The following is a 26,312-nucleotide window of genomic DNA, read 5'->3' as shown; positions in this document are numbered from 1 at the left end:
TGGGGGAAACAAAAATAAAATATGACACACCCATATAATGGAATACCATCCACTAGTTAAAGTGCGTATTTATCATTGAGTATATTTCAAAAGTACAACAATACATGGTACAAAGATACCGAATGGTGTATATAGTATAATACCATTTATACAAGTTTTAAGATTCATGATACTGGTTTCCTCTAGGGAGGTTGAGAGAGAAGGGAATGGAATTGGAAAGGTATATTAAAGGAGCTTCAAGTTTAGTAATAATGTTTTATAATATAAAAACTGAGGCAAATATAACAAAATATCAAATTTTATTGGTTCTAGGCAATAGGTACATAGTATCTACTATATTATCCTGTATACTTTTACTTTGCAATTGGGGAAAAAAAGAGACTATGCATACAGTGCTGAATTCCTAGGTGGGGTAGGGGAGAGAAGGCACAATAAGCAGAATGTTTTCTGATATTGATTCAGTAACAAAAATAATGAAAAAATTTAAAGTAAGTTTCTCATGGTCAACTGAACTTGCATCTTTTCAGCATGTTGCATAAAAATAGGGAATATGAAAATAGGGAATAAACATGAAACGTTCAAAGCTGGCTGTAAAAGGCAAGGATATTTTACTTGAGCTTTCAAAATGACAGATAAGCCCAACCTGTGTGGCTCAGTGGTGAGCACTGACCTATAAACCAGGAGGTCACAGTTCAATTACTGGCAAGGGTACATGCCTAGTTTATGGGCTCAATCCCCAATAAGGGGTTGTAGGAGGCAGCCAATTGATGATTCTCTCTCATCACTGATTGATGTTTCTATCTCTCTCTCCCTCTCCCTTCCTCTCTGAAATCAATAAAAAAATATATAATTTTTAAAATGACATAAGATTAAACTATTTCTTCATGGTACTGAACACTTGGTTTGTTCAAAGGCACAGAGATAAGTGATATAGCCAGTACTGAACGAGTCTAAATACATTACTCTAGGGCTGAAATAACAGTTTTTAAAAGTTAAAAAGATGTGGCCCTGGCCGGTTTGGCTCAGTGGATAGAGCGTCGGCCTGAGGACTCAAGGGTCCCAGGTTCAATTCCGGTCAAGGGCATGTACCTTGGTTGCGGGCACATACCCAGTAGGGAGTGTGCAGGAGGCAGCTGATCAATGTTTCTCTCTCATCGATGTTTCTAACTCTCTGTCCCTCTCCCTTCCTCTCTGTAAAAAATCAATAAAATATATTTTTAAAAAAAGTTAAAAAGATGTGGTACAAAGAGTTTGTCACATTTTTACTCTTTCCCAACCCATGATTATTTTCGCCAGTATCTGGGGAAAGAAACTGATGATGTAGTCCTTACACATACTAATATTTAAAAGCTACATCCAAGTGTTAAATTAAAACTGAATGTAAAGAAATACCTTCAGAGCTAAATACAATCAAATAATGGATTAGGTAATAATTTGGAACCAGCCTTTAAAATGAAAATTCAGTCTTCTAACTTTTGAGTGTGATGTGCTCATCAATGTAGTATCTGACAGAGAGTTGACAATACTCTTTAGTGAAAAGTTTCTCCATAATTTCTGAGCCCATACTAAGTATAAATTTCTGACAGTCACTTGCTGCCATTCTGAGCAACTACAGTTCTGCATTAGGATGTCTTCATTTAACAGAAATTAAGTAAGAACAGAAACCAACTGGATGCAAAGTTTAACTATGACTCAACTCTCAGGTCACTCTGTAACACTGTTCACATGAGGAAATACATTCTGACTTTTTTTTTAAAATATATTTTATTGATTTTTTACAGAGAGGAAGAGAGAGAGATAGAGAGTCAGAAACATCGATGAGAGAGAAACATCGATCAGCTGCCTCCTGCACATCCCCCACTGGGGAAGTGCCCGCAACCCAGGTACATGCCCCTGACCGGGATCGAACCTGGGACCTTTCAGTCCGCAGGCCGACGCTCTATCCACCGAGCCAAACCGGTTTCGGCACATTCTGACTTTTAAAAAAATATATCTTTATTGATTTCAGAGAGAAAGGGAAAGATAGACACATCAACGATGAGAGAAAATCATTGATTGCCTGCCTCCTGCACTCCCCCCACTACCGGGAGCTGAGCCCGAAACCCAAGCATGTGCCCTGACCAGGAATCGAACCGTGACCTCCTGGTTCATAGGTCAATGCTCAACCCCTGAGGCACGCCAGCCAGGCACATTCTAACTTTTAAACAAAGCAGTTTTATGTGTAGACTGCCATTACTTCAACAACACTGGCAAAAAGAAAAATAACAATAAAATGAATGATAGTAATATTTTGCATTTTATATAACACCCAAACTAAGACAATGATAAAAAAATTAAAGCCCTGGCCGGGTGGCTCAGTTGGTTGGAGCATCATCCCATGCACCAAAAGGCTGCAGGTTCAATTCCCGGTCAGGGTACATGCCTGGGTTGTGGGTTCGATCCCAGTTGGGGGGTATACAGGAGGAAACAAATAAATGTTTCTCTCTTTCTCGCTTCTTGTTTTGACTAGGTGGTGGTAAGGCAATGGCCTTCTTACCCAGCTGGTTCTTCATCCCCATGAGTACAGAGTTCATGTGAGCTTTGGATGCATAGAGCTTGCTTACAGCCTTCCTTGACCTGATCATTTCCTTGGCCAGGACCACACAGACGTCTTTCTGACCCTTCTTGGCAGCATCTTTCACAGATCGTTTCACTTTTTCTTCTTCTCTTTGAATATCTAAATTTAAAGCAAAACAACAAAAATTAAGGGTAAACCCCTTAATTATTGGTTCTCAAATCTGTTCTGATTGTGATCTAAATATGTCTGTTAAATAGGAAAACAGTTAGAATATAAACAAAAGTAAGCTAATTAATGTGATGGGTATTTGTTATTTCCAGATACAACGTTAAAGTAATTTAAGAGTAAAAGTAAAAGTTGCCCGGCCAGTGTGGCTCAGTAGTTGAGTGTCAACCAATGAACCAGAGGTCATGGTTCAATTCCTGGTCAGGGCACATGCCCAGGTTGTGGGTTCAATCCCCAGTGTGGGGCATGCAGGAGGCAGCTGATCAATGATTCTCTCTCATCATTGGTGTTTCCTTCTCTCCCTCTCCCTTCCTCTCAGAAATCAATAAAAAACATATTTAACAAAAAATAAGTCTAGCAAATTTTTCATTTCAATTATTATTCCTTTAAGCTGCTGCTTTTCTTTTTGGTTTCTTTTCATGTTTTCTATCATTTAGTGATATTCCCATTTTGTTCATACATACTTTTCTTAATTTTGTCCACATCTTACTTTATACCTCTTTAAGGTGGCTGTGTTAAAGTCTTTGTTTAGTAAATCTGTCATCTAGTCATTCTCAGGAACAATTTCTGCTGATTTACTTACTGTTGAATGGACAATACTTTAGGTTTCTTTGTATGCCTTGTGATATTTTGTTAATGGGACATTTGAATCATCACATAACTCTTGAAATTCTACCACTTCCCCAGAATTTGCTATTTTAAAAATTTTTATTGTCATAGGATATCTGTGCTGAGAATCAGCTTGAGGTGTAAACTTAGACTTCTCAGGTCTTTTCAGAGTGTACATCTTTCCCTGGGCATGCACAGTGACTTTCTTCTATATTCTTTTTATGTGGTTGCTTTGAATCTTAGTCCTGGATGTTAAAAATGTAAAATGGTACAGTCCTGTGGAAAACACTACAGTTTTTCAAAATTTAAATAAAGAATTACTATTTGACCCATTTCTGGGGTATATACACAAAAGAATTTAAAGCAGGGACTGAAACAGATAATTGTACACTCATGTTCATAACAGCATATTCACAACAGCCAAAAGGTAGAAATAACCCAGATGTCCATTGATAAATCAATAAACAAAATGAAGTATATACATACAATAGAATATTATTCAGTTTTAAAAAGGAAATTCTGATATATGTTATTACATGGATGAATCTTAAAAGCATTATGGTAAGTAAAATAACCCAAATTCAAAGAAAAATATTGTTTGATTTCACTTTTATGAGGTAACATAACAGTCAAATGATAGAGACAGAAGGTAGAACAGTGATTACCAGGGAAGGTGGGAGAGGGGGAAATGGAGAGTTACTGCTTAATGGTACAGAGTTCAGTATGGGATGAAAGATTAGTTCTGGAAATAAACAGTACTGATGGTTACACAGCAATGTGAATAGACTTAATGTTACCGAACTGTACACTTAGTTAAAATTGTCAATTTTATGTTATGCATATTTTACTGTAAGAAATAGAAGCAGCAACAAGAATATTATAATCCATTTATAAACAAATGCTTGTGTATAAATGCAACTATAGACAGACATATATCTGGAAGGGATGATCACCAACATGCTCTCTCTCAATGGTTCTCAACCTTCCTAATGATGCGACCCTTTTATACAGTTCCTCATGTTGTGGTGACCCCCAACCATAAAATTATTTTTGTTGCTACTTCATAACTGTAATTTTGCTACTGTTATGAATCGTAATGTAAATATCTGATAGGCAGGATGTATTTTCAGGGGTCGCAACCCACAGGTTGAGAACCACTGATAGGATTTCAGGGTGATTTTAACTTTCTTATTTATACTTTTCTGCCTCAATATGTGTATTATTTCCTTTATAGTTGGGGGGGGGGCAGGCTGTGTTCATCTCAGAGAGGCAACATGAATGATCTAAATTGTGATATGCCTTGGTATGGTTTTGTGTTGATCCTGTTTGAAGAATTACTTGTATCTCTGTGTTTGCAGTATTCATCAGTTATCATTTTATCTGACTCCTCTCCTTCTGAGACTCAAATTACATGTTGGACAACTTGATATTGTTCCACAGGTTCATTCTTTTTTTAAAAAAAAACTTTTTCCTCTCACCTGGCCAGTGTAGCTCAATGGTTGAGCATCAACCTATGAACCAGGTCATGGTACGATTCCTGGTCAGGGCACATGCCTGGGTTGCAGGCTTGGTCCCCAGTGTGGGGTGTGTAGGAGGCAGCTGGTTGACGATTCTCCCTCTATCTCTCTCTCCCTCTCCTTTCCTCTCTGAAATCAATAAAAATATATTTAAAAATATTTTCCTCTCTGTACTATAGTTTTAAAAGTTTGCATTGGTATCTTCAATTTCACTGATCTTGTTTTCTGTAGTGTCTAATCTGCTTATTAAACCCATTCAGTGACATTTTTATTTTATTTTTATTTCAGATCTTTTATTTCTAGAAGTTCCACTTTGCTCTTTTCTTTTTTTTAACTTTATATATATTTTTTATTTATTTCAGAGAGAAAGGGAGAAGGAAAGAGAGACCGAAGCATCAATGATGAGAGAGAATCATTGATTGGCTGCCTCCTGAACGCCCCCCACTGGGGATCAAGCTGTCTAAAATTCTTGTCTGCTTTCAATCATTATTGTGGGTTTTTTTAGTCTATTTATATTTCCTGATTTTGATTCCCACTGTCCTGCTTCTTCCCAGTAATTGCTAAGTGTCTAAATTTTTTGTTCTTCTTGTAAAGAGCAGCTTTATTTGGAAGACAGTTAAATTGCCTGCAGATCAGGTTTCAAGACTTGAATTTAAGCTATTGCTATGGACTTATGGCGGCCTTTAATCTAGGGCTATTTAGCCTTAATATCAAGACATAGCCCTTCTGGGGTCTCTATTAACTGTACCAGATGTTCAAAAAGGTCTTATTACTGTGTGGGATCAGAAGTCTACCATCTCTCAATTCCTTGTTAGTGCTGGGACTTGTTTAGCCTATAGCTTCCTAGTAGTTTGTACTGTCCTCAGTAATTGTTCTTTGCCCAACCACTTGAAATCTCATTCTAAGAATACAGGGCACAGTATTCAGCTAGAGACTAATGAGACCCCATGCAGATGTGTGGGGCCCTTTATCTGGGCAATGCCCTTCTCTCTGATACACTGGCCCACAAAGTCCAGCCACTGCAGCCTCCCTGATCCCCATTCTGTTCCCCAACTCAGTGAGACCACCATGCTCTGCTTAGAATCCCCTTCCATGTACTATGTATGGTCCAGAAAGTTGCTCCAGGCAGAAAATCAGGGACATACATATTAGGGCTCACTCCCTCTGTTTTCCTTCTCTCAGTGATCAAAATTCTGCATTGCCAGTTGTCCAATGTTTGCAAACTTGGGTTTCATAGACTCTGTCCAGTTCTTTATTTACAATGAGTGCAAGCCTGAATCCCTCACTCCACTGTGGCTGGGAATGGAATTCCCCTCTCCAATTCTTTTTTTAAGAAGGTGACATTGGGATATTTTCATGGTATTAATTTTACTCCAATCATGAAAGTGTTAAAAATCATAAAAGATTTAAATGTCATTATCTCTTTGCAAGTCACCTTAATTTTAAGTGATACTCAACAACAATTTACTTATAAATATATTTTCCTCAATTTACAGCCATGCTTAGAGTAGTGAAAATGGAATTGCATTCCTTACTTATGTAACAGTTTATTTAATTTGCATTCCATAAAATCATCCTATCTAATAAAGAGGTAATGTGCAAATTGACCATCACTCCAACACACAAAATGGCCGGCAGGGGAGGGTGGTTGTGGGTGATCAGGCCTGCAAGGGAGGGCAGTTGGGAGGGACCAGGCCTGCAGGAGAGAGCAGTTAGGGGCAACCAGGCTGGCAAGGGAGGGCAGTTAGGGGTGACCGGGCCAGCAGGGGAGGGCAGTTAGGGGTGACCAGGCTGGCAGTGGAGGGCAGTTAGGGGCAATTGGGCCGGCAGGGGTGCAGTTAGGCGTCGATCAGGCTGGCAGGGGAGTGGTTAGGGAATGATCAGGCAGGCAGGCAGGCAAGCGGTTGGGAGCCAGTAGTCCTGGATTGTGAGAGGGATGTCTGCCTGGATCGGGCCTAAACGGGCAGTCAGACATCCCTTGAGGGGTCTCAGATTGGAGAGGGTGCAGGCTGGGCTGAGGGACCTCCCCATGCACGAATTTCGTGCACCAGGCCTCTAGTTTCTTTGTAAGTAGCGTTTTCTTTAGTTCTTTATTATTAACTAGTGGCCGGTGCATGAAATTCCTGCATGGGGGAAGGGGTGTGCCTCAGCCCGGACTGCACCCTCTCCAACCTGGGACCCCTCGAAGGATGTCCTACTGCTGGTTTACAGGGATCGGGCCTAAACAGGCAGTCGGACATCCCTCTCGCAATCTGGGACTGCTGGCTCCTAACTGCTCACCTGCCTGCCTGCCGGCCTGCTCACCCCCAACTACCCCCCCACCGCCGGCCTGCTTGCCCCCAAATGCCCCCCCGCCAGCCTGATCACCCCCAACTGCACCCCCTGTTGGCCTGCTCACCCCCACCTCCCCTCCCCACTGGCCTGCTCGCTCCCAACTGGCCCCCTGCTGGCCTGCTCACTCCAAACTGCACCCTCCACTGTCCTGATCACCTCCAACTGACCCCCACTGATGGCCTGCTTGCCCCCAACTGGCCCCCCTGCTGGTCTGCTTACCCCCAATGGCCCCGCCCTCCACCAGCCTGATCACCCACAACTGCCCTCCCCTCTTGGCCTTGAAACCGCCTCTACCTCAGCCCTGCCACCATGGCTTTGTCCAGAAGAACATCAAGAAGGTCTCCTGGAAGGTCTCCCAGTCTAATTAGCATATTACCCTTTTATTAGTTTAGATAGAGGCCTGGTGCAAGGGGGGGGTCGGCTGGTTTGCCCTGAAGGGTGTCCTGGATCAGGGTGGGGGTTCCTGTGGGGTGTGGGGCGGCCTGGGCGAGGGGCCTGTGGTGGTTTGCAGGCTGGCCACGCCCCCATGAGGTGAGAGTCCCTGCTGGGGGGGTGTGGCCTGTCAGGGTGAGGGGCTGATGGCTGTGTTCAGGCTGGCCACACCCCCTTTAGGATGGGGGTCCCCGCTGGGGTGCCTGGCCAGCCTTGGTGAGGGGCTGATGGCTGTTTGCAGGCTGGCCAAGCCCCCCAGCAGGGACCCTCACCCCAAGAGGGTGTGGCCAGCCTGGGTGAGGGGCTGAGGGCCATTTTCAGGGTGGGGGGGTCCCCGCTGGGGGGCGTGGTCAGCCTGGGTTAGGAGCTGAGGGCTGTTTGCAGACTGGCCACAACCCCTTCAGGGTGGGGGTCCCCGCTGCGATGCATGGCCAGCCTGGGTGAAAGGCTGAGGGCCGTGTTCAGGCTGGCCACACCCCCTTTAGGATGGAGGGGTCCCGTTGGGGTGCCTGGCCAGCCTTGGTGAAGGGCTGATGGCTGTTTGCAGCCTGGGTGAGAGGCTGATGGCTGTTTGCAGGCTGGCCAAGCCCCTAGCGTGGACCCTCACCCCATGAGGGTGTGGCCAGCCTGGGTGAGGGGCTGATGGCTGTTTGCAGGCTGGCCAAACCCCCCAGAGAGGACCCTCACCCCATGAGGGTGTGGCCAGCCTGGGTGAGGGGCTGATGGCTGTTTGCAGGCTGGCCACACCCCCTTCAGGGTAGGGGTCCCCACTGGGGTGCCTGGCCAGCCTGGGTGAGAAGCTGATGTCTGTTTGTAGGCTGGCCAAGCCCCCAGCGTGGACCCTCACCCTATGAGGGTATGGCCAGCCTGGGTGAGGGGCTGAGGGCCATTTACAGGCTGGTCACACCCCCTTCAGGGTGGGGGTCCCTGCTGGGGAGCATGACCAGCCTGGGTGAGGGGCTGATGACTGTTTGCAGGCTGGCCATGGCCCCGGGCAACCCAGGCTCCCAGACCCTCCTTGAGCGGAGGCCACAGCAGCTGGAAGCAGGTATCTGGGATTTGTTTATCTTCTATAATTGAAACTTTGTAGCCTTGAGCGGAGCCCACAGCCAGCCAGGGCAGGCGGGAAACTTGGTTTCCTCCATCACCAGGGGCAATGCAAGCCTCCTGTTTGCTCCAGCTCCATGGCCACTGCCATCTTGGTTGGGTTTATTTGCATAGTTGCTCCTGATTGGCTTGTGGGTGTGGCTTGTTGTGTGTAGCAGAGGTATGGTCAATTTGCATGTTTCTCTTTTATTAGATAAGACTAGAGGCCCAGTGCACAAAAATTTGTGCACTCGGGGGGGAGGGGGGGCCCTTAGCCCAGCCTGTGCCCTCTCGCAGTCTGGGACCCCTTGGGAGATAACAACCTCCTGGCTTAGGCCTGCTCCCGGGTGGCAGAGGGCAGGCCCAATCCCTAGGTGCAGCCCCTGATTGGGCTCAGAGCAGGGCCAATTGGGGAGTTGGGGCGCTGCCCCCTGTCATGCACAGAGCAGGGCAGATTGGGAGGTTGCAATGCCACCCTCAGTCACGCTCAGGGTAGGGCCGATTGGGGGGTTGGGGCACCGCCCCCTGTCAGACTCAAGGCAGAGTCGATGGGGAGGTTGTGGCACCACCCCCTGTCACGCACAGAGCAGGGCCAATCAGGGGGTTGGGGCGCTGCCCCCTGTCATGCACAGAGCAGGGCCCATCAGGGGGTTGGGGAGCTCCCCCCTGTCACGCACAGAGCAGGGCCCATCAGGGGGTTGAGGAGCTCCCCCCGTCACTCACAGAGTAGGGCCGATAGGGGAGTTGGCACACCGCCCCCTGTCACACACAGAGCAGGGCCGATCAGGGGGTTGGGGCGCCACCCTCTATCACCCACAGAGCAGGGCCGATCAGGGGGTTGGGGTGCCGCCACTGTCACACTCAGGGCAGGGCCGATGGGGAGGTTATGGCTCTACCCCATCACACAAAGAGCTGGCCCGTGGGGGGTGGGGGGTTTGGGGCGCCGCCCTCTATCACCCACAGAACAGGGCCGATCAGGGGGTTGGGGTGCCTTCCCCTGACACGAACAGAGCAGGGCAGATAGGGAGGTTGTGGCCCCACCCCTGTCACACACAGAGCAGCAGGGCGATCAGGGGGTTTGGGCGCTGCCCCGTCACGCTGATCCCGGTGCCGGGAGGCCTCGTGGCTCCGCTGATCCCAGTGCTGGGAGGCATATTACCCTTTTACTATATAGGATAGAGGCCTGGTGCACGGGTGGGGGTCGGCTGGTTTGCCCTGAAGGGTGTCCTGGATCAGGGTGGGGGTCCCCACTGGGGTGCCTGGCCAGTCTGGGTGAGGGGCTGAGGGCTGTTTTCAGGCTGGGACTGAAGCTCCCAACCGCTCCTTTTTTCTTTTTTTTTTTTTATTCTGGGCCAGCTTTAGCTCTGAGGCTCCAGCTCTTAGGCCTCCGCTCCTGAAAGCAGGTATCTGGTTTGTTTCGGTTCTCGAAACTCTGTATCAACTCCAGCTCTGAGATCCCAGCCGGCTGAAAGCTGGTTTCTGGAGTTTTGTTTAGCATCTGTATTTGTTACAATGTTTGAACCTGCAGGCTCAGAGACCTGCAAGGCAGGCGGGGAACGTTGGTTTCCTCCGTCACTGAAGCAAGCAAGCCTCATGTTAGTTTCAAGCTGCCTGGCTGCCGGCTGCCATCTTGGCTGACAGTTAATTTGCATATCTTGCTGATTAGCCAATGGGAAGGGTAGTGGTCGTACGCCAATTACCATGTTTCTCTTTTATTAGTGTAGATGGCTCAAAACAACACATTTACTCTTCTATAATTCTGGTGGTTAGGAGTCTGAAAAATCAATGTGTTGGAAGGACTGTGTTTCTTCTGGAAGCTTCATGGGAGAAGCCACTTCCCTGTCTTTTCTAGCTTCCAGAGGCCAACTGTGTTCTTTGGCGCATGGCCTGTTCCTCCATGTTCAAAATACATCACTCCAATACCTGGTACTGTGGTCACATCTCCTTTCCTCTCACTTTCCTCAACATACTGCTTCCGTCTTATAAGGACTTAGTGATTAAATTGGGCCCACCCAGATAACCCAGGATTATCTCCCCACTTCAAGAGCCTTAATTTAATCACATCTGCACATTTCCTTTTGCCACGTAAGGTAACGTATTCCCAGGCTGTGGGGATTAAAATGTGGACATCTTTGGGAGGACATTATTCTGTCTACCACAGTATGTGAGCACCTGCTTTGTTTCCAACACTAAGCTCTAGAAAACCAGAAATGAATGAACATGACCCCTCTCCCTTGAATAGCTGAATTCCAGGCAAGAGAAAGATTTAGTTCTAACAAAATATGAAGTTTCTTTGAGTTCATTAGGATTAGTTTTTCTTATAATTATTAGAAAGCAAATAGAATAATTATAAATAATATAAGAATCAACTATGTTTTGAAGCAGCTTATTTTTATGAACTAATGCAAAATACACTAAGGGAGTGAGGGAACAGGAGACATAAAATGGTAATTTACCTCTTATTTGCCTGTCAACAACTCTCATTTCCTTTCTTATCTTCAATGACCACTCATTGACCTGGGAAAGATTTTAGAAAAGGAATTATAAGAGAAGCCAACCTCCTAAGTCACCAAATTTTAAAGAATTTTATATTAATTCTATATTTATTCTAGTACTAAATAAATAAAGTCATTTTCAAAAAAGAGTTTTAGGGCAAATTCCATTTTTCATCTATTTAATCACAGTACATAGAAGTCCCAAGCTATTCAAAGATTCCTATCTGAAGGTAGGCAGTAAAAAGCATTTTATACAAAATCGCAGAGAGAGTTCAGTACCCTGCAGGTACATAAAGATTTTGCAAGAGTTGCATGGGTATAGAGAGGTTTTAAGGGTATCAGATTTTCAACTCCTACAGATAATTATTTCAAACACTGCTCTGCCTGTGTCACGAGAGTTCACCTTCCTTCCCCTTTTCCCTTTTAACAATGCCTTTTCATTTCACAAAAGAAAGATAGTCCTCTAACCTATGTGTCTTATTACCTTGATATATTTCCCTGAGAGGCAAAATCCCTAAAGCCATAAAAATACGGGCAACTGGAAATGCTGGCAACTGGAAATGCTGGTATAAGTGTTGAGGCAGTAGTGAAAATGACTGACTCTAGTGATTATCAAATTCTTATGCAAGTATAAAGTGTTTTCCAATTCTTCAGTTTCAAAAAAATTGAAGGAAAAACTGAATTATCAACTGATAAATCACTACAACTAAATTTTACAGTAAATCACACTATGTGTGGGGTTTTTTTGGCATATGACATAGAAATTCAAAGAACTGAGTGACACAGACATAACAAAAAGTCCATCACCATCTACTTATTTATATTAACAATGTTTCTCAGCTCTTATGTCTAACAAAACATAAAATAGGACTTTTTTTCTGCTTGCAGCGCCTCACAATGAGGATATCTCATGTACACCTGCAGCCATGCCATCCGAGGGTCCTCTGCAGTTGGGGCAGGTCTTAGGACACAAGAAAACTGCCAGTGCCCTGGCACATGGCAAACGGGGCACCTGCCTCGTTAGATGAATGGGTGCTCCCTGAACATGATCCAACCACACCCTGCAACACAAGCTACTGGAGCGTGCTCTGCCTCTGGGCAAGGAACAACGAGCTGGCTGTGTCCATGGGAAGGGTGGTGGTCACGCGGCCCAGACTTATGCAATCGGCCAGTCCACTTCCAAAGCCCTGGTGGCCTATTACCAAAAACATGTGGATAGGCTTCCAAGAAGGAGATCAAAGACATTCTCCTCCAGTACGACCAGACCATTCTGGTAGCTGCCTGCCTCACAGCAAACCCCAAGAGTTCAGGGCCCCTCGTGCCCATGATCACTACCAGAAATTCTATCAAAAAGCCCATCATGAAGATCAGGATTCACCTTTCTAATAAAAATGGTTGTGAGAGTTAAGGTTAAAAATAATAACAATAATAATGAAATAAAACAGGAATAAAATTGATGTTGAACTCTTCAGGCTTCATTCATGGATACATGAACTACATGGCACTAAAAAAATCCATACTATTAAGAGAAGATGTATTTCCAATAAATCTGACTCTTAATGATTTAATTAAAATCATTATTTAACAAAATCTGTAAAACATTTATTATACAACAACGATAGTAACTCCACCCATAAGAAATATTAAAGAACTTAAAGCTGTTTGGTTATACAATATAAAAAACTTTAACATTAGGTTTATATATACGTTTTTAAGTGAAATTCACATATCACAATTAGCTATATTAAAGAGTACAATTCAGCGGTATTTCGTGCCTTCACAATGTTGTGCAATTACCGACTCTCCCCAGTCTCAAAACTTTTTCAACATGTCTAAAGAAAACATTTCTACATTTTCCTTCTATATTTTTTAAAGCCCTTTAAATAATCTCTTCCTATGTCCCCTTTCCCCCATTCCTTTGCAACTACTAACTGGCTTTTTATCTCTTTCGATCTGCTTATTTTGAGTATTTTATTTAAAGGAATCACACCATTTGTGGCCTTTTATGCCTGGCTTCTTGCATTCAATATATTGTTTTTGAGGCTCATCCATGTTATATATAGCATGTACCAATACTTCAGTTCTCTTCTATGGCTGACGTATGTATATACCACAACCTGTTTATCCATTCATCTGTTGATAGACATTTGGGTTGCTTCCATCTTTTGATTACTGTGAATAATGCCACTATGAACTTTTTGTACAAGTATTTGAGTGCCTATTTTCAATTTTGGGGGATATATACCTATGTGTGAAATTGCTGGGTCATATAATTCTATGTTTATCTTTTTTAGGAACGCCAACGCTGTTTTTTAAAGGGTCTTCATCATTTTACAGTCCCACCAGCAATTTGCAAGGGCTCTTATTTCTCCATATCCTTGCTGACACTTATCTTCCAATATTTTTTACTACAGTCAAACTGCTGGACCTGTTAAGCAGTACCTCAATGTGGTTTGATTTTCATTTCCTTAATGACCAAGGAAGTTGAGTATCTCTTCGTGTGCTTGTTGACCAGTTGTGTACTAGTATCTCCTTTGGAGAAAAGTCTATTCATGTCTTCTATATTTTTTAAAGTTCAGTTGACTGTTATTAGGTTCTTTATATATTAGAATTTTATCAGATATATAATTTGCAAATATTCTCTCCCATTCTGTAAGTTATCTTTTCACTTTCTTGATAACACTCTTTTATGCACAAAAGCTTTAATTATGATGAATTCCAATTTGTCTGTTTTTTCTTTTGTGGTTTGTGCTTTTGGTGTCATAGCTAAGAATCCATTGTCAGATAGGAGGAGGTCATGAAGATCTACCCCTATATTTTCTTCTAAGAGCTTTATGGTTTTATGTCAAAGACTTTAATTTAGGTTTTTGATCCATTTTAAGTTTTTATATTTGGAGTGAGGTAGGGATCCAGCTTCATTCCTTTGCACATGGATATCCACTTGTCTCAGCACCATTTACTATTCTACCCCCATTGGATGGTCTCACACTCTTGTAGAAAATCAAATGGCCGTAGGTGTATGGGTTCACTTCTGAAGTCTCAATTCTAGTCTATGGGTCTATATGATGGAGCTGTCCAAATTTGTTTTTCATTTTCATTTTCATTACTGTTATGGTTATTTGGAATCTACTGTATTCCATATAAATTTAAAGATTAAACTTTTCTATTTCTGCAAGAAACAGACTTGGAATTTTGATAGGCATGACACTGAATCTAAAGATCACTTTGGGTGGTACTTCTATCTTAGCAATATTGAGTCTTGCAATCCATAAATTTGAATTTTCCTCCAGTTTTCAGTGTACAAATGCTTTGCTTTCTAGGTTAAATATATTCCTTATTTTCTTTTAAAAATGTTTATTGCTAGAGTTAAAAAGCAATACCCTGATATTGTGAAACCTGCAACTTCTCTTAATTCACTTATCACTAGAATTTTTGAAGTTTTCTATATATGGAATCATGTCATCTGCAAATACATAGTTTTATTTCTTCCTTTTCAAAATGAATGCCTTTTATTTTTCTTGCCCAATTGCTCTGGCTAGGCCTTCTAGTACAATGTTGAATAGTAGTGGCAAAAACAGGTATCTCTGTCTTGTTCCTAATTTTAGAGAAAAGCTTTCAGTCTTTTACAGTTTAGTAAAATGTTAGCTATAGTTTTTCATAAATGTTTTTTATTATGTTAAAAAGGGTCCTTTTTCCTAGTTTTTGAGTGCTTTTATCATTAAAGAAATGTACATATCTTTATTACAAGAATAATAGAATTACTACCTTATTTCAAGCATAAAAGTATTACATTAGAAGAAATCTATGTGGTGAAAGTAGAATGGAAATAAATGGAAAGTTTCCTTTAAAGGAGAAAAAGAATAATATAAAATGTCTAACTATAAATAAAAACTTGTGCATGTATAGGGTGTCCCAAAATTCACGCAAGAAGTAATTTTGATAGAAAACACAGGTTTATAATTAAAAATTGTAAATTTTTTATTGATTCATAAAGTATACAGTATAGGGTTATGTATGGAATAGCACATCGGGTAAATGGCCTCCATGGCTTTGCTGGCACATACTCTTCATTGTCCCTGCTCCTGGGCCATAATTGGTACTTGGTAATGCTTATCAAATTGAAGGGATTGAAATCAAAGGGCAACAGATATTAGAATCTGATTCAATAAACCAAGTAAAATTAGGCTTTTATTTTTTGTTGTTGTTGTTAATGCTCACACAAAATTCAAATCTTGCGTGAATTTTGGGACACCCTATATATCAACACTAATAAAAGAGAAAAATGGTAATTGGCGTACGACGATACCCTTTTCATTGGCTAATCAGGGCTATATGCAAATTAACTGCCAACAAGATGGCGGCTAATTTGCATATGTAGGCACAATGCAGGGAGGCGAAAGGGAAAGCAGGAAGAAGCCCCCTGCCACTGACAGTGATCGGAAACCCAGGGGGGAGCTAAGAGCTGGGGGGCAGGGCAAAGGCAGCCCTGGGGCCGCCTTTGCCCTGCCCCCCAGCCATGATTGGAGAATCAGGTGCCTTTGCCGCCCTGGCCAGTGATAGCAGGAAGTAGGGGTGGAGCCAGCGATGGGAGCTGGGCACGGTCGAAGCTGGCAGTCCCAGGAGCTAGGGGTCCCTTTCCTGGGCCTAAAGTGAAGCCCACGATCGCGGGGCCGCTGCAGCTGTGGGTCCCCGCTGCCCGGGCCGGACGCCTAGGCCAGAGGCGTCAGGCCTGGGCAAGGGGCCGATCCTGCGATTGGAGGGTGATGGGGGTCAACGCCTGAGGGCTCCCAGTATGTGAGAGGGGGCAGGCTGGGCTGAGGGACACTCCCCCCCACACACACACCCAGTGCACGAATTTTGTGCACCGGGCCCCTAGTTTTAAATAAGTATTGATGGGAATCAAATTGCCATGATACTTTTAACAGATTGATACAACAGATTTTATTTAAACAGCATTTTTATAGCATGTCAAAATGACATACTATGTAACTCTATTTAAACTTATAATAAAAAATACAAAATACTGATTTACAACTGTATGAGACAGCACACGAGTACTCAAAATTCTTTCAGGTGATATATGAAGACATTTAAAGACAATGTTATGATCTAAGGAGAACTTTCAGAAATGGCAGGAAAGGAAATCCAAGGTTCATACATTCATTGAAATGTTTACTGAGCAACTGCTATGTGCCAGGCACTGTTTAATGTGTTAGTGATATAGTAGAAGACAAAAGAAAGAGTCCACCTTAAGAATTTACATCTGATAAGAAGAAAATAAAGACAATAAGCAAATAAACATGTAAATGTACTATGTCAGAAAATGAGGGTTAGGGAGAAAATAAAGCAAGGAAAATAAGAGGAGGGCAGTTGGGGGAGGATTGCTATTCTATATAGGGTGATGAAAGATCAACTGCTAAGGTGACTTCTGAGCAGAAACCTGAAGAAGTCTACAAGGGAGCAATACGGCTATCCACTATGTAGGTGGGGGAGGCGCTGTGTCGTTTTATGTTGAGTGAAAACAAAAGCCACTAAGGGACTAAATAAAAGTGTAATGAAGTTACAGACTAAGGGATGGAGTACAAAAATGGATTTCGTTAAATAATTTTTGACTCAACTAGTAACTTTGATGGGTAAAGCTACTTAAATTCCAGTAATCCTCACATATAAGGCAGTGAATTATATTATAAGGCACTGAGTTACTAGTACTCCTAATCTTGTTTCTTATACAGGTAAATATAAGTGTAGTTTAGATTTTTTTTTTTTCTGGAAAAAATACTGATTGGCTCCATTGCTTCTACTTTTAATTGCTAAGGATAGCGAATCTACTGGAAGCAATGCACCAGACTGTAGCAGCTACTAGGATTCTAGGAACAATGCCTAGGGTAAGTTTCACAATTCAAATTTAAATCTTAAAATGAGACAGAATGAACTAGTGCCTTAAGCAGTTTTCGGTAGCAGAATCTTTCAGGTATGTCTAACACGGTACTCTACAGATATAAGAAGTATTATGTTAATACCACATTTAATCATGTAGATTTGTATTAAAACTTTCACTAATATTAATAAATGAGAATAATCTGTCCTCACGAAAGATAAAACTTTAAATTAGTTGTTATAATGTTATATCAACCTTAGCATCCAATGTATTTCCATATTTGGTTTTACATGTTTACCAGTATTGAGAAAAGTCTAATTCAAAGAAATAAGAAACTACCTCATTGCATCTGTTTATGATTATAGCTACTTAACAGTTTGCCTTTTTTTGTTGTTGTTGTTAACCCTCACCCAAGGATATTTTTTCCATTAATTTTTTAGACAGTGGGAGAGAAGGGGGGAGGGAGAGGGAGAGAGAGAAACATCTATGTGAGAGAGACACATCAACTGGTTGCCTCCCACATGCACCCTAACCAGGGCTGGGGATCAAACCTGCAACCCAGGTAGGTATATGCCCTTCACCAGGAATCAAACCCGCAACCCCTTTGGTCCGAGGGCTGGCACTCTAACTACTGAGAAAACTGGCCAGGACAACAGTTTGCCTTTTAATTTGAGGTTATGAGATTAAATGAATCCAGAAGTTTGAAAGAAAATTCATAAAGAAATGCTTGTCTTAAAATTAATCATTATACTACTTAACTGCTCATACTCCTTAAGAGGTGAGTATTCAATCTAATAGATGACAAAAGTGAAATTACTTTTATAAAAATGCAATAGCAAGACAAGAAATTACCAAATATACAGGGTGTCCCAAAAAATGTATACACTTTAACAGCTAATAACCGTCAATGAAAATAAAATGTATTTTAATAAACACTGCCTTTATAATTATATTCAAAGTGTGTATGTCAACAGGAGACTATTAAACATATTAGAGAATTTCCATAAATGAAAATATGTTCTAAAGAGAAAAAGGCAATACAATAAGGACTACCAATGGAATTAATTCTCAAAATATAAGTGAAAATAGCAAAGTAATGAACGTGTAATGAATGACATTACTTATGTTAAAAGGAGAAAATGAGGAAAGAAGAAAGGAAGAGGAGAAAAGAAAGAGGGAAGGAGCAGGAAAGGAGAGGAAGAGCAGGAGGTAGAAGAGATATAAAGATATTAATATGTTCATGTATTACAGAATATCAATGGAAGCATACATAAGAAATTAGGCTGCTTTCAAGAATGGAAATTAAATAATTTGTAAACAGGAGTGAAAGGGAGATTTACTTTTTAATCTTCACCCGAGAATATGTTTTTATTGATTTTAGTGAGAGGGAGGAGACACACACACACACACACACATTGATGTAAGAGAGAAATATCTATCAATTGCCTCCCGTACATGCCCCAATGGGATTTCAAAGCTGCGACCTTTTGGTATACGAAACAATGCTCCAACCAAGTGAGCCACACTGGCCAGGACTAGATTCATTTTTTAAAAAAAATATATTTTTATTGATTTCAGAGAGGAAAAGAGGGAGAGTCAGAAACATCAATGATGAGAGAGAATCATTGATTGGTAGCCCCCAACCTGGGCATGTGCCCTGACCAGGAATCGAACCATGACCTCCTGGTTCATAGATTGATGCTCAACCTCCGAGCCACACCAGCTGGGCAAGATTTACTTTTTACTCTATATTAAATCTGCTGCTTTTTGAATTTTATGTTATGTACAAATATTTAAATAAATTTTTAAAAAGGATTATGAAAAATCCAGGTTCATAAACTGCTTTAAATCATCCTTGTTGGGAAGAAATATTTTCATTAAACTCTATCTTGAAATATTTGGAACATTCATATTCTCTCCTCTGTTAGACAATCACCCCAAACTTCAAAACAGTTCAATGGTGAACCCAAATTGTTTCAGTTTTATAACTGAACACTTGTATATTTCTGGTGGGACTATAAAATGGTGAAGCTACTATAAAAAACAGTTCTGGAGTTCCTCAAAAAGGTACAAACAACAACAACAAACTACAAGAAGAGTCTGGCCAGTGTCGCTCAGTGGTTGAGTGTTGACCCAGGAACCAAGAGGTCACGGTTCAATTCAGAGTCAGGGCAAATACCCGGATTGTGGGCTCAATCCCTAGTAGGGAGCATGCAGGAGGCAGCCGACCAATGATTCTTTCTCATCATTGATGTTTTTATCTCTCTTTCCTTCTCCCTTCCTTTCTCTGAAATCAATAAAAACAACAACAAAATTGCCAGAAGAGCCAGGAAAAGGCATTGTTGCTGCTACCTTTTCATCTACAGTGCCCAATCCCTTCCAGTATTGGCGATGCCAAGGCCATTGTAGGCAGGGCTGAGCCCCCTCTGAGCTGATCTTCTGATCTCTCTGCCAGCTCCACCTGAAGAAAAGAGCGCGGTGGATTGGCCCCAAGAAAAAGCACAATGTATCTACTTGCCCTTTTCTCTGACCAACAATGTCTTATACCCCGAATTTTTCAAGTTTGGCGAAGTTATAAAGGTTATTATAATGAAGCAGAGACACCAGGAAGAGTAAAGGGTTGCCTTTATTTTGTTTAGAAAAAGATTCTGCACAAAATTGTACCAGGGCAATAATCAACAAACAGTTATTTGGAGGAGTGATAAAAGCAAGATTTGCTACTGACAATGGAAGAGCAGCTGAGTTGATCCAAAGACAAAATTATTTTTTATAAATCGAAGTGTTATGAATGTGAGGAAAGTAGACACTTAAATTATGTCTGTCCTAAAAATATGCTTGGAGAACATGTACCTCCAAAGAATAAAGAAAAAAAAGAAAAAGAAAAAAAATTCCTGAACCAGAAGAAGAAATTGATTCATCAGATGATTCAAGATGCCCAAGGATAAAGAAAAGCACATATTTCAGGAATGAGAAAGAACTTAGTGATTAAAATTATATTTATTGTGTAAATATCAATACAAGAAACTTTTAAAATTTTGGAGTACGAAGTTTAGTTGGGACTAAAGATTACTTTTAGAATCTGAGTGTAAAAACACCTAGTACCAAATAATTTTTTACTATAAAATAGCTCATAGGAAATTGAGAAGAATATTTAAAGTATCACATTTCTATCTTGCTTTAACAGAGTAATAAAAATCAAGATTTGCTAATAACCATTAATATTAAAGTTGATTTAAATGAAAATAAAAAAACAATACTATCATAGTAATGCTATTTTCATACCAAGAAAAAGATACTAAAAAGATTTGAGAGTTCATAAAAGTTTATTTACATCTTGAAATGTGGGGCTCGGGGTATAGACTTTTCCTCAGTGGGTCCTTGCCCTATGAAGTTTGAAGATTAAACTCGCAGACTAAAGGCTTCTTTAATAAAAATGTGGAAGTTTACTGGAAGCACATACAACTCCATCTGGGCAGGGGTGTCCCCAAAAGCGATCCCCTAGGGAAGGGGCCCCAAATGGGAGAGATAGAAACATCTCTGATGAGGGAGAATCACTGATTGGCTGCCTCCTGCACACACCCAATGGGGAAAGAGCCCACAACCTGGGCATGTGCCCTGACTGGAATCGGGAATCGAACCGTGACCTCCTGATTCATAGGTCTGATCAAACAATTGAATCAATACCCTCTCCCAAGGGAACAGACCTTTAGGCTACTTCACAATAGACATTCTCTTTTGCTTAGACCACATCCCACTTGCTAAAACCACATGCCATTTGCTAAGACCACATTCCACTTGCTATGTCATTATCTCTCCCCTCCAGACCTTCCCAGGATCCGGACCTGCAGAGTTCTCCGCCCAGAAAAAGCCCGCCTAGAGTCCTTTAAAAACCTCTGACTCCCCATCCCTGGGTGCTGGCACCATTTGGGGGCTCAGCCCATCTGGTATCAAGAGGACCTAATAAATTATAACCCTTACCACTTCAGCCTCATGCGTTCCTCCTTCAGTGACCCTAATAGTATCCAGAATATATAAAGACTTCCTATCAATCAACATCTCTTTTTTTCTTTAAAGGTGAATTCTGAACACTGTACATGAAAATTGGCTGGCTAATCTGTCTCTGGATGATGTCATTCTTCTTCCAGACAAGACTTATATTTGCTTCTGGTAAACATCTAACCTAAGAGCACTGAAAACAGGTTCTTAATTAAGCTTAATGAATCCAATCAGGGATAGAGATAATTTGAAACTGGACTTCAATCTGTGAAGGTCGGTTTATTTCCTGCTCACTGTTACTGCTAAGGTGTATCACAGTCTCAACCAAAACCCTGAGATTTACCCGAGTCCCTTATCCTTGGTGAACTCTAATTTTTGAACCTTCTAACCACAGGGTTTGTCAAAAGCTCTACTCAAATTCCGTTTCTCAACCACTGCATTAGGAATTAGAGCAGGGGTGGGCAAACTTTTTGACTCAAGGGCCACAATGGGTTCTTAAACTGGACCGGAGGGCCGGAACAAAAGCATGGATGGAGTGTTTGTGTGAACTAATATAAATTCAAAGTAAACATCATTACAAAAAAGGGTACGGTCTTTTTTTTTTTTTTTTTTTTAGTTTTATTCATTTCAAACAGGCCGTATCCGGCCCGCGGGCCGTAGTTTGCCCACGGCTGAATTAGAGGATCTCTTTAGGGCAAGCATGTCAAACTCGTGGCCCATGACGAATATTTTATATAATGGAATGTAAGAAACGTTTTAATAAAAATTTCATAACTTAGTTTTTACAATATCCTATTATACATAATCTATATATATTAAAGTCTAAGCGACTGGCTGACCAGCCGACAGGTATGACGCGCATTGACCACCAGGGAGCAGACACTCAACACAGGAGCTGCGAACTGCAGTGACTTGGCAGCGGACCTGAACCAGAGAGGAGAGAGCCCGATTCCTCATGGGGGCCACACGATTCCACCTTCGGGTGCAGGTTACGTTGTTGCTGGGGCACTGTTGGCCCGAATCTGGTTTACTGCACACTTGTCCCTCAGCTCAGCCTGCACCCTCTCCAATCTGGGACCCCTCGGGGGATGTCCAACTTCAGTCAGAAAGACATCCCTCTCGCAATCTGGGACTGCTGGCTCCTAACCGCTTGCCTGCCTGCCAGCCTGTTCGCCCTAACTGTTCCCCTGCTGGCCTGGTTGGCCCCTAACTGCTCTCCCATGCTGGCCTGATCATCTCCTAACTACTCTCCCCTGCCAGCCTGCTCGCCCCCTAACTGCTCTCCCCTGCTAGCGTGATCGCCCCTAACCGCCTCTGCTTCGGCACCCGCCACTGTGGCTTTGTCCAGAAGGACATCTGGTCTAATTAGCATATTACCCTTTTATTAGTATAGATGTCAACTATAATCCTATATAATAAAAGGCTAATATGCAAATCAACCAAACTGCAGAACAACTGGTCGCTATGACGCGCGCTGACCACCAGCGGGCAGACGCTCAATGCCAGAGCTGCCCCCTGGTGGTCAGTGTGCCGAAAGCTGGGTTCACAGCTGGTGAGCACAGTGGTGGTGGCTCTCCTGCCTCCACAGCAGCGCTAAGGATGTCCAACTGACGAGCGGGCCTAAGCTGTCAGCTGGACATCCCCCAAGGGCTCCCAGATTGCGAAGGGTGCAGGCCGGGTTGAGGGATCCCCTCCTCCCCAAGTGTACGAATTTCGTGTACCAGGTCTCTAGTTGAAAAATAAAAAATTGTTTTAAAATAGAAAAAAAGAAACCTAATCCCCATATGTGATGGTATTTGGAGGAGGGCCTTTGGGAGGTAATTAGGTCACAACAGTAGAACCCTCATGAATAGGTTTAGTGCCCTTATGAAAGAGACCCCAGAAGCTCGACGACTCCTCCTGCCATGTGAGGATACCGTGGAAAGATGGCGGTCTATGAACTAGGGATGGGGTCTTCAGTAGACACCAAATCTGTGGGTGCCTTGATTTTAGACTTCCTAGCCTCCAGAACTGTGATAAATTTGTGCTGTGAATAAACTACCCAGCCTATGGTACTTTGTTACAGCAGGGGACCAAGAGAATATACAGTGACAATTAAGTTGTTCTCCCACCTTTGACCCTCACCTATCCAGCTCCTCTCCCTAAAGGCAATCTCTGTAAACTAGGATTTTGTGTATCCTTCAAGATTTAAAACATTATGTAAAACTAGAAATTAGCCGAAAGCAACAAATACAAGTGAATTCAGGCCAGAGTTTGTCTATTCTGATCACTCTCAGATGGGTACATAGGAGATGGTCAACTAGGCTGTCCTTCAAATGTGTACACATATTCTCTCCCCAACTGTACTTCAGTTCATCAATCCAATATTTGATAGGCACTTTATTCTTATTAAGAGAGTTCAACACTGTGCTGGCCCAGTGGACGACAAAGAAAAACATGATCCTTTCTCTCAAGCTTACACTTTTGCCGAGTAGGCAAAGTAGAAAAGAAATATATTTTCCCAGGATAAACCACTCTCTAATGTCTTCCCTCATCTCCTGAATTCTGCCTAAAACTGAGCTTTGTGGCTCCTCCCCCTCCACCCACCACCATCCCATCAAACCTGCTCTTTTCCTGAATTATCTCAATCTCAAGTTCAGTTCATGGTACGGACCTCAGAGGGAAGGTAAGTTTGATTAAGGGTGGGATTAAACAGAAACCTAATAGTAATTTTTGCACTCATCCCACATCCAATAGATGAGCAAATTCTAACTGTATATCCTAAATATTTCTAAAACTCATCCTTATCCTCTCTATCCCCATTTTCACTTAGTTGTAAATCCACATCATCTCTCAGCAGGGTCATTAACTGGCTTCCATACCTAAGTCTCTTCCCTCCAATTCTTACTCCAAATCACTGAATGCTCCCCATAGGCATGGCACACGGCCCTTTGCTAACCTGCCCTCTAACTTACCTCTCCCTCACTCCTGCATCCCACTCCATATAACAGTATCTCTTCTTCCAACCACTCTGAACTTTTTTCTGGTTCCTCCAAGCTCTGTTTCACACCTCCACACCTTGTATATGCAGTTAACTTTGCTTGGACTGCCTCCCCTTTCCTATCCTACACCAACCCGTCCACCTAGCTACACCTCTTATGACAAGACCTGATACCCTGCCTGACCAGTTAATCACGCCCTCCACTGTGAGATCACAGATCTTATACTTCTATTATTCCTTGCTGTTGCTGTATTTAACCTAAAATATAAGTAAATGTGGTATTCTTTGAAGTTCTCATCAACACTAATAAAAGAGAAAAATGGTAATTGGCGTATGAGCTACCCTTTTCATTGGCTAATCAGGGCTATATGCAAATTAACTGCCAACTAAGATTGGCAGTTAACTGCCAACAAGATGGCGGTTAATTTGCATACGTAGGCACAATGCAGGGAGGCGAAAGGGAAAGCAGGAAGAAGCCCCCTGCCACTGACAGTGATCGGAAAACCAGGGGGGAGCTAAGAGAATCAGGTGCCTTTTCCGCCCTGGCCAGTGATAGCAGGAAGTAGGGGTGGAGCCAGCGATGGGAGCTGGACACGGTCGAAGCTGGCAGTCCCGGGAGCTAGGGGTCCCTTGCCTGGGCCTAAAGCGAAGCCCACGATCGTGGGGCCGCTGCAGCTGCGGGTCCCCGCTGCCTGGGCCGAACGCCTAGGCCAGAGGCATCCTGCAGGGGCAGGGGCGGAGCCCACTGATCGCGGCACCCCCCGCTGCCACTGCAGGTCCCCGCTGCCTGGGCCGGACGCCAGAGGCATCAGGCCTGGGCAAGGGGCCGATCCTGCGATTGGAGGGTGATGGGGGTCAACGCCTGAGGGCTCCCAGTATGTGAGAGGGGGCAGGCTGGGCTGAGGGACACTCCCCCCTGCCACCTAGTGCACGAATTTCGTGCACCGGGCTCCTAGTACAGTTTTATAAACCTGGTATCCAACCCAATGCATACCAAAATAAACATTTAAAAATGAAGAAACAAACAAAATAAATGTTATATAAACTGAGTGAAGCTTTATCTTTTTCTCCATATTCCCTTCTCATTTTCTTCCCTTTTATGATTAGTGCCCCACAACCATGAATCATGACCCAGTCTAAGTTATAAGTTAGTAAGATAATTTCAGAATTCTGATGCCATGGAAGGAGACAACTCTACTCAAAGGCTAAATCAGTGAAGTCCCCGAGTAAAAACAGTAATTTTCCAACAGAACCTCAACTCCAAGAGAAGTATCTCTTTCCAGTACAATCTCATGTCTTCTTGCTTCCCATCCCAAGAGAGTGACAGGTTTCTAAATGAATTACAAGGTTCCTTCATCCTAAGCTGGCCCAATCTAGTCAGCTTGAACACTTTTTTGTTTAAGATAGGACAAGTTTCACTACGAGGATGTCTTCATCAAAGTGTCTGAGATGCCTGGGGAAAAAGACTTTAGTCTGTAAGGCTTCTTGTGTAGCTAATGTTCCTCCGAGTGTCCCTTCAACACTACTCATTTTAGGACTGCCTGACTTTAAACCTTACTTACTCTTATTCTGATACTCATTCATCACTCGATATTCACTAGTACTTAGCACCTACTCTGTGCTGCACACTGTACCAGAGCTCTGGGACCATCACCCATAATTTTCTTACTTGCCTGACCTGACTTAAGACCTAAATGACAACTATGATGGTGTGGCATGGCTACACCTGGCCCGTTTTTCCTGTGCTGGGACCAAGACCCGCATGCCCTCATCTTCCAGTCCCCAGTGGAAAGGGTACCATGAATTTATACTAACTCAAAAGGTGTCCAGCTGAGACCACAGCCTTTAGTAAATTATCTCCTTTTTTCTCTAACTTTGCTTCTCTGTCAATATTCTTATTTTGTTTTAAAATTTTTACCTACCTTCTTTTATTTTTTTAAAAAAATTTTTTTTATTGATTTCAGAGAGGAAGGGAGAAGGATAGAGACATAGAAACATCAATGATGAGAGAGAATCATTGATCGTCTGCCTCCTACATGCCCCACACCGGGAATCGAACCGTGACTTCCTGGTTCATAGGTCAATGCTCAACCACTGAGCCACACCGGTCAGGCACCTAGCTTCTTTTATAAAGTTGAACATATGATTTTTTCCCTTCTCCCTCTTAAAAAAAACACCAACAACCAAAACCTAAAATATCAGA

General features: G+C 42.6%; 1 protein-coding gene and 2 pseudogenes across 2 annotated transcripts in view; 2 read left to right on the top strand and 1 right to left on the bottom strand.

Annotated features, from left to right (window-relative positions):
* The window catches only part of CHMP3 (charged multivesicular body protein 3), a 44,878-nt gene that overhangs the window by 16,051 nt on the left and 2,515 nt on the right, over positions 1-26,312 (bottom strand). The window contains exons 2-3 of one of the 2 annotated variants that reach the window (XM_059659223.1): positions 11,217-11,277; positions 2,537-2,716 (exon numbers count right to left, since the gene is read on the bottom strand). In XM_059659223.1, the coding sequence (XP_059515206.1) occupies positions 2,537-2,716; positions 11,217-11,277 (241 nt within the window). The remainder of the gene's footprint in view (positions 1-2,536; positions 2,717-11,216; positions 11,278-26,312) is intronic. The other variant, XM_059659224.1, reaches the window with a different exon arrangement.
* Positions 12,128-12,882, top strand: LOC132213123 (small ribosomal subunit protein uS9-like; annotated as a pseudogene).
* On the top strand, positions 14,808-20,282 carry LOC132213871 (zinc finger CCHC-type and RNA-binding motif-containing protein 1-like; annotated as a pseudogene).

This window comes from Myotis daubentonii, chromosome 12 (genome assembly GCF_963259705.1).
Source record: "Myotis daubentonii chromosome 12, mMyoDau2.1, whole genome shotgun sequence".
Taxonomy (NCBI): Eukaryota; Metazoa; Chordata; class Mammalia; order Chiroptera; family Vespertilionidae; genus Myotis; species Myotis daubentonii.
This window is presented reverse-complemented; position numbering and strand designations above follow the sequence as displayed.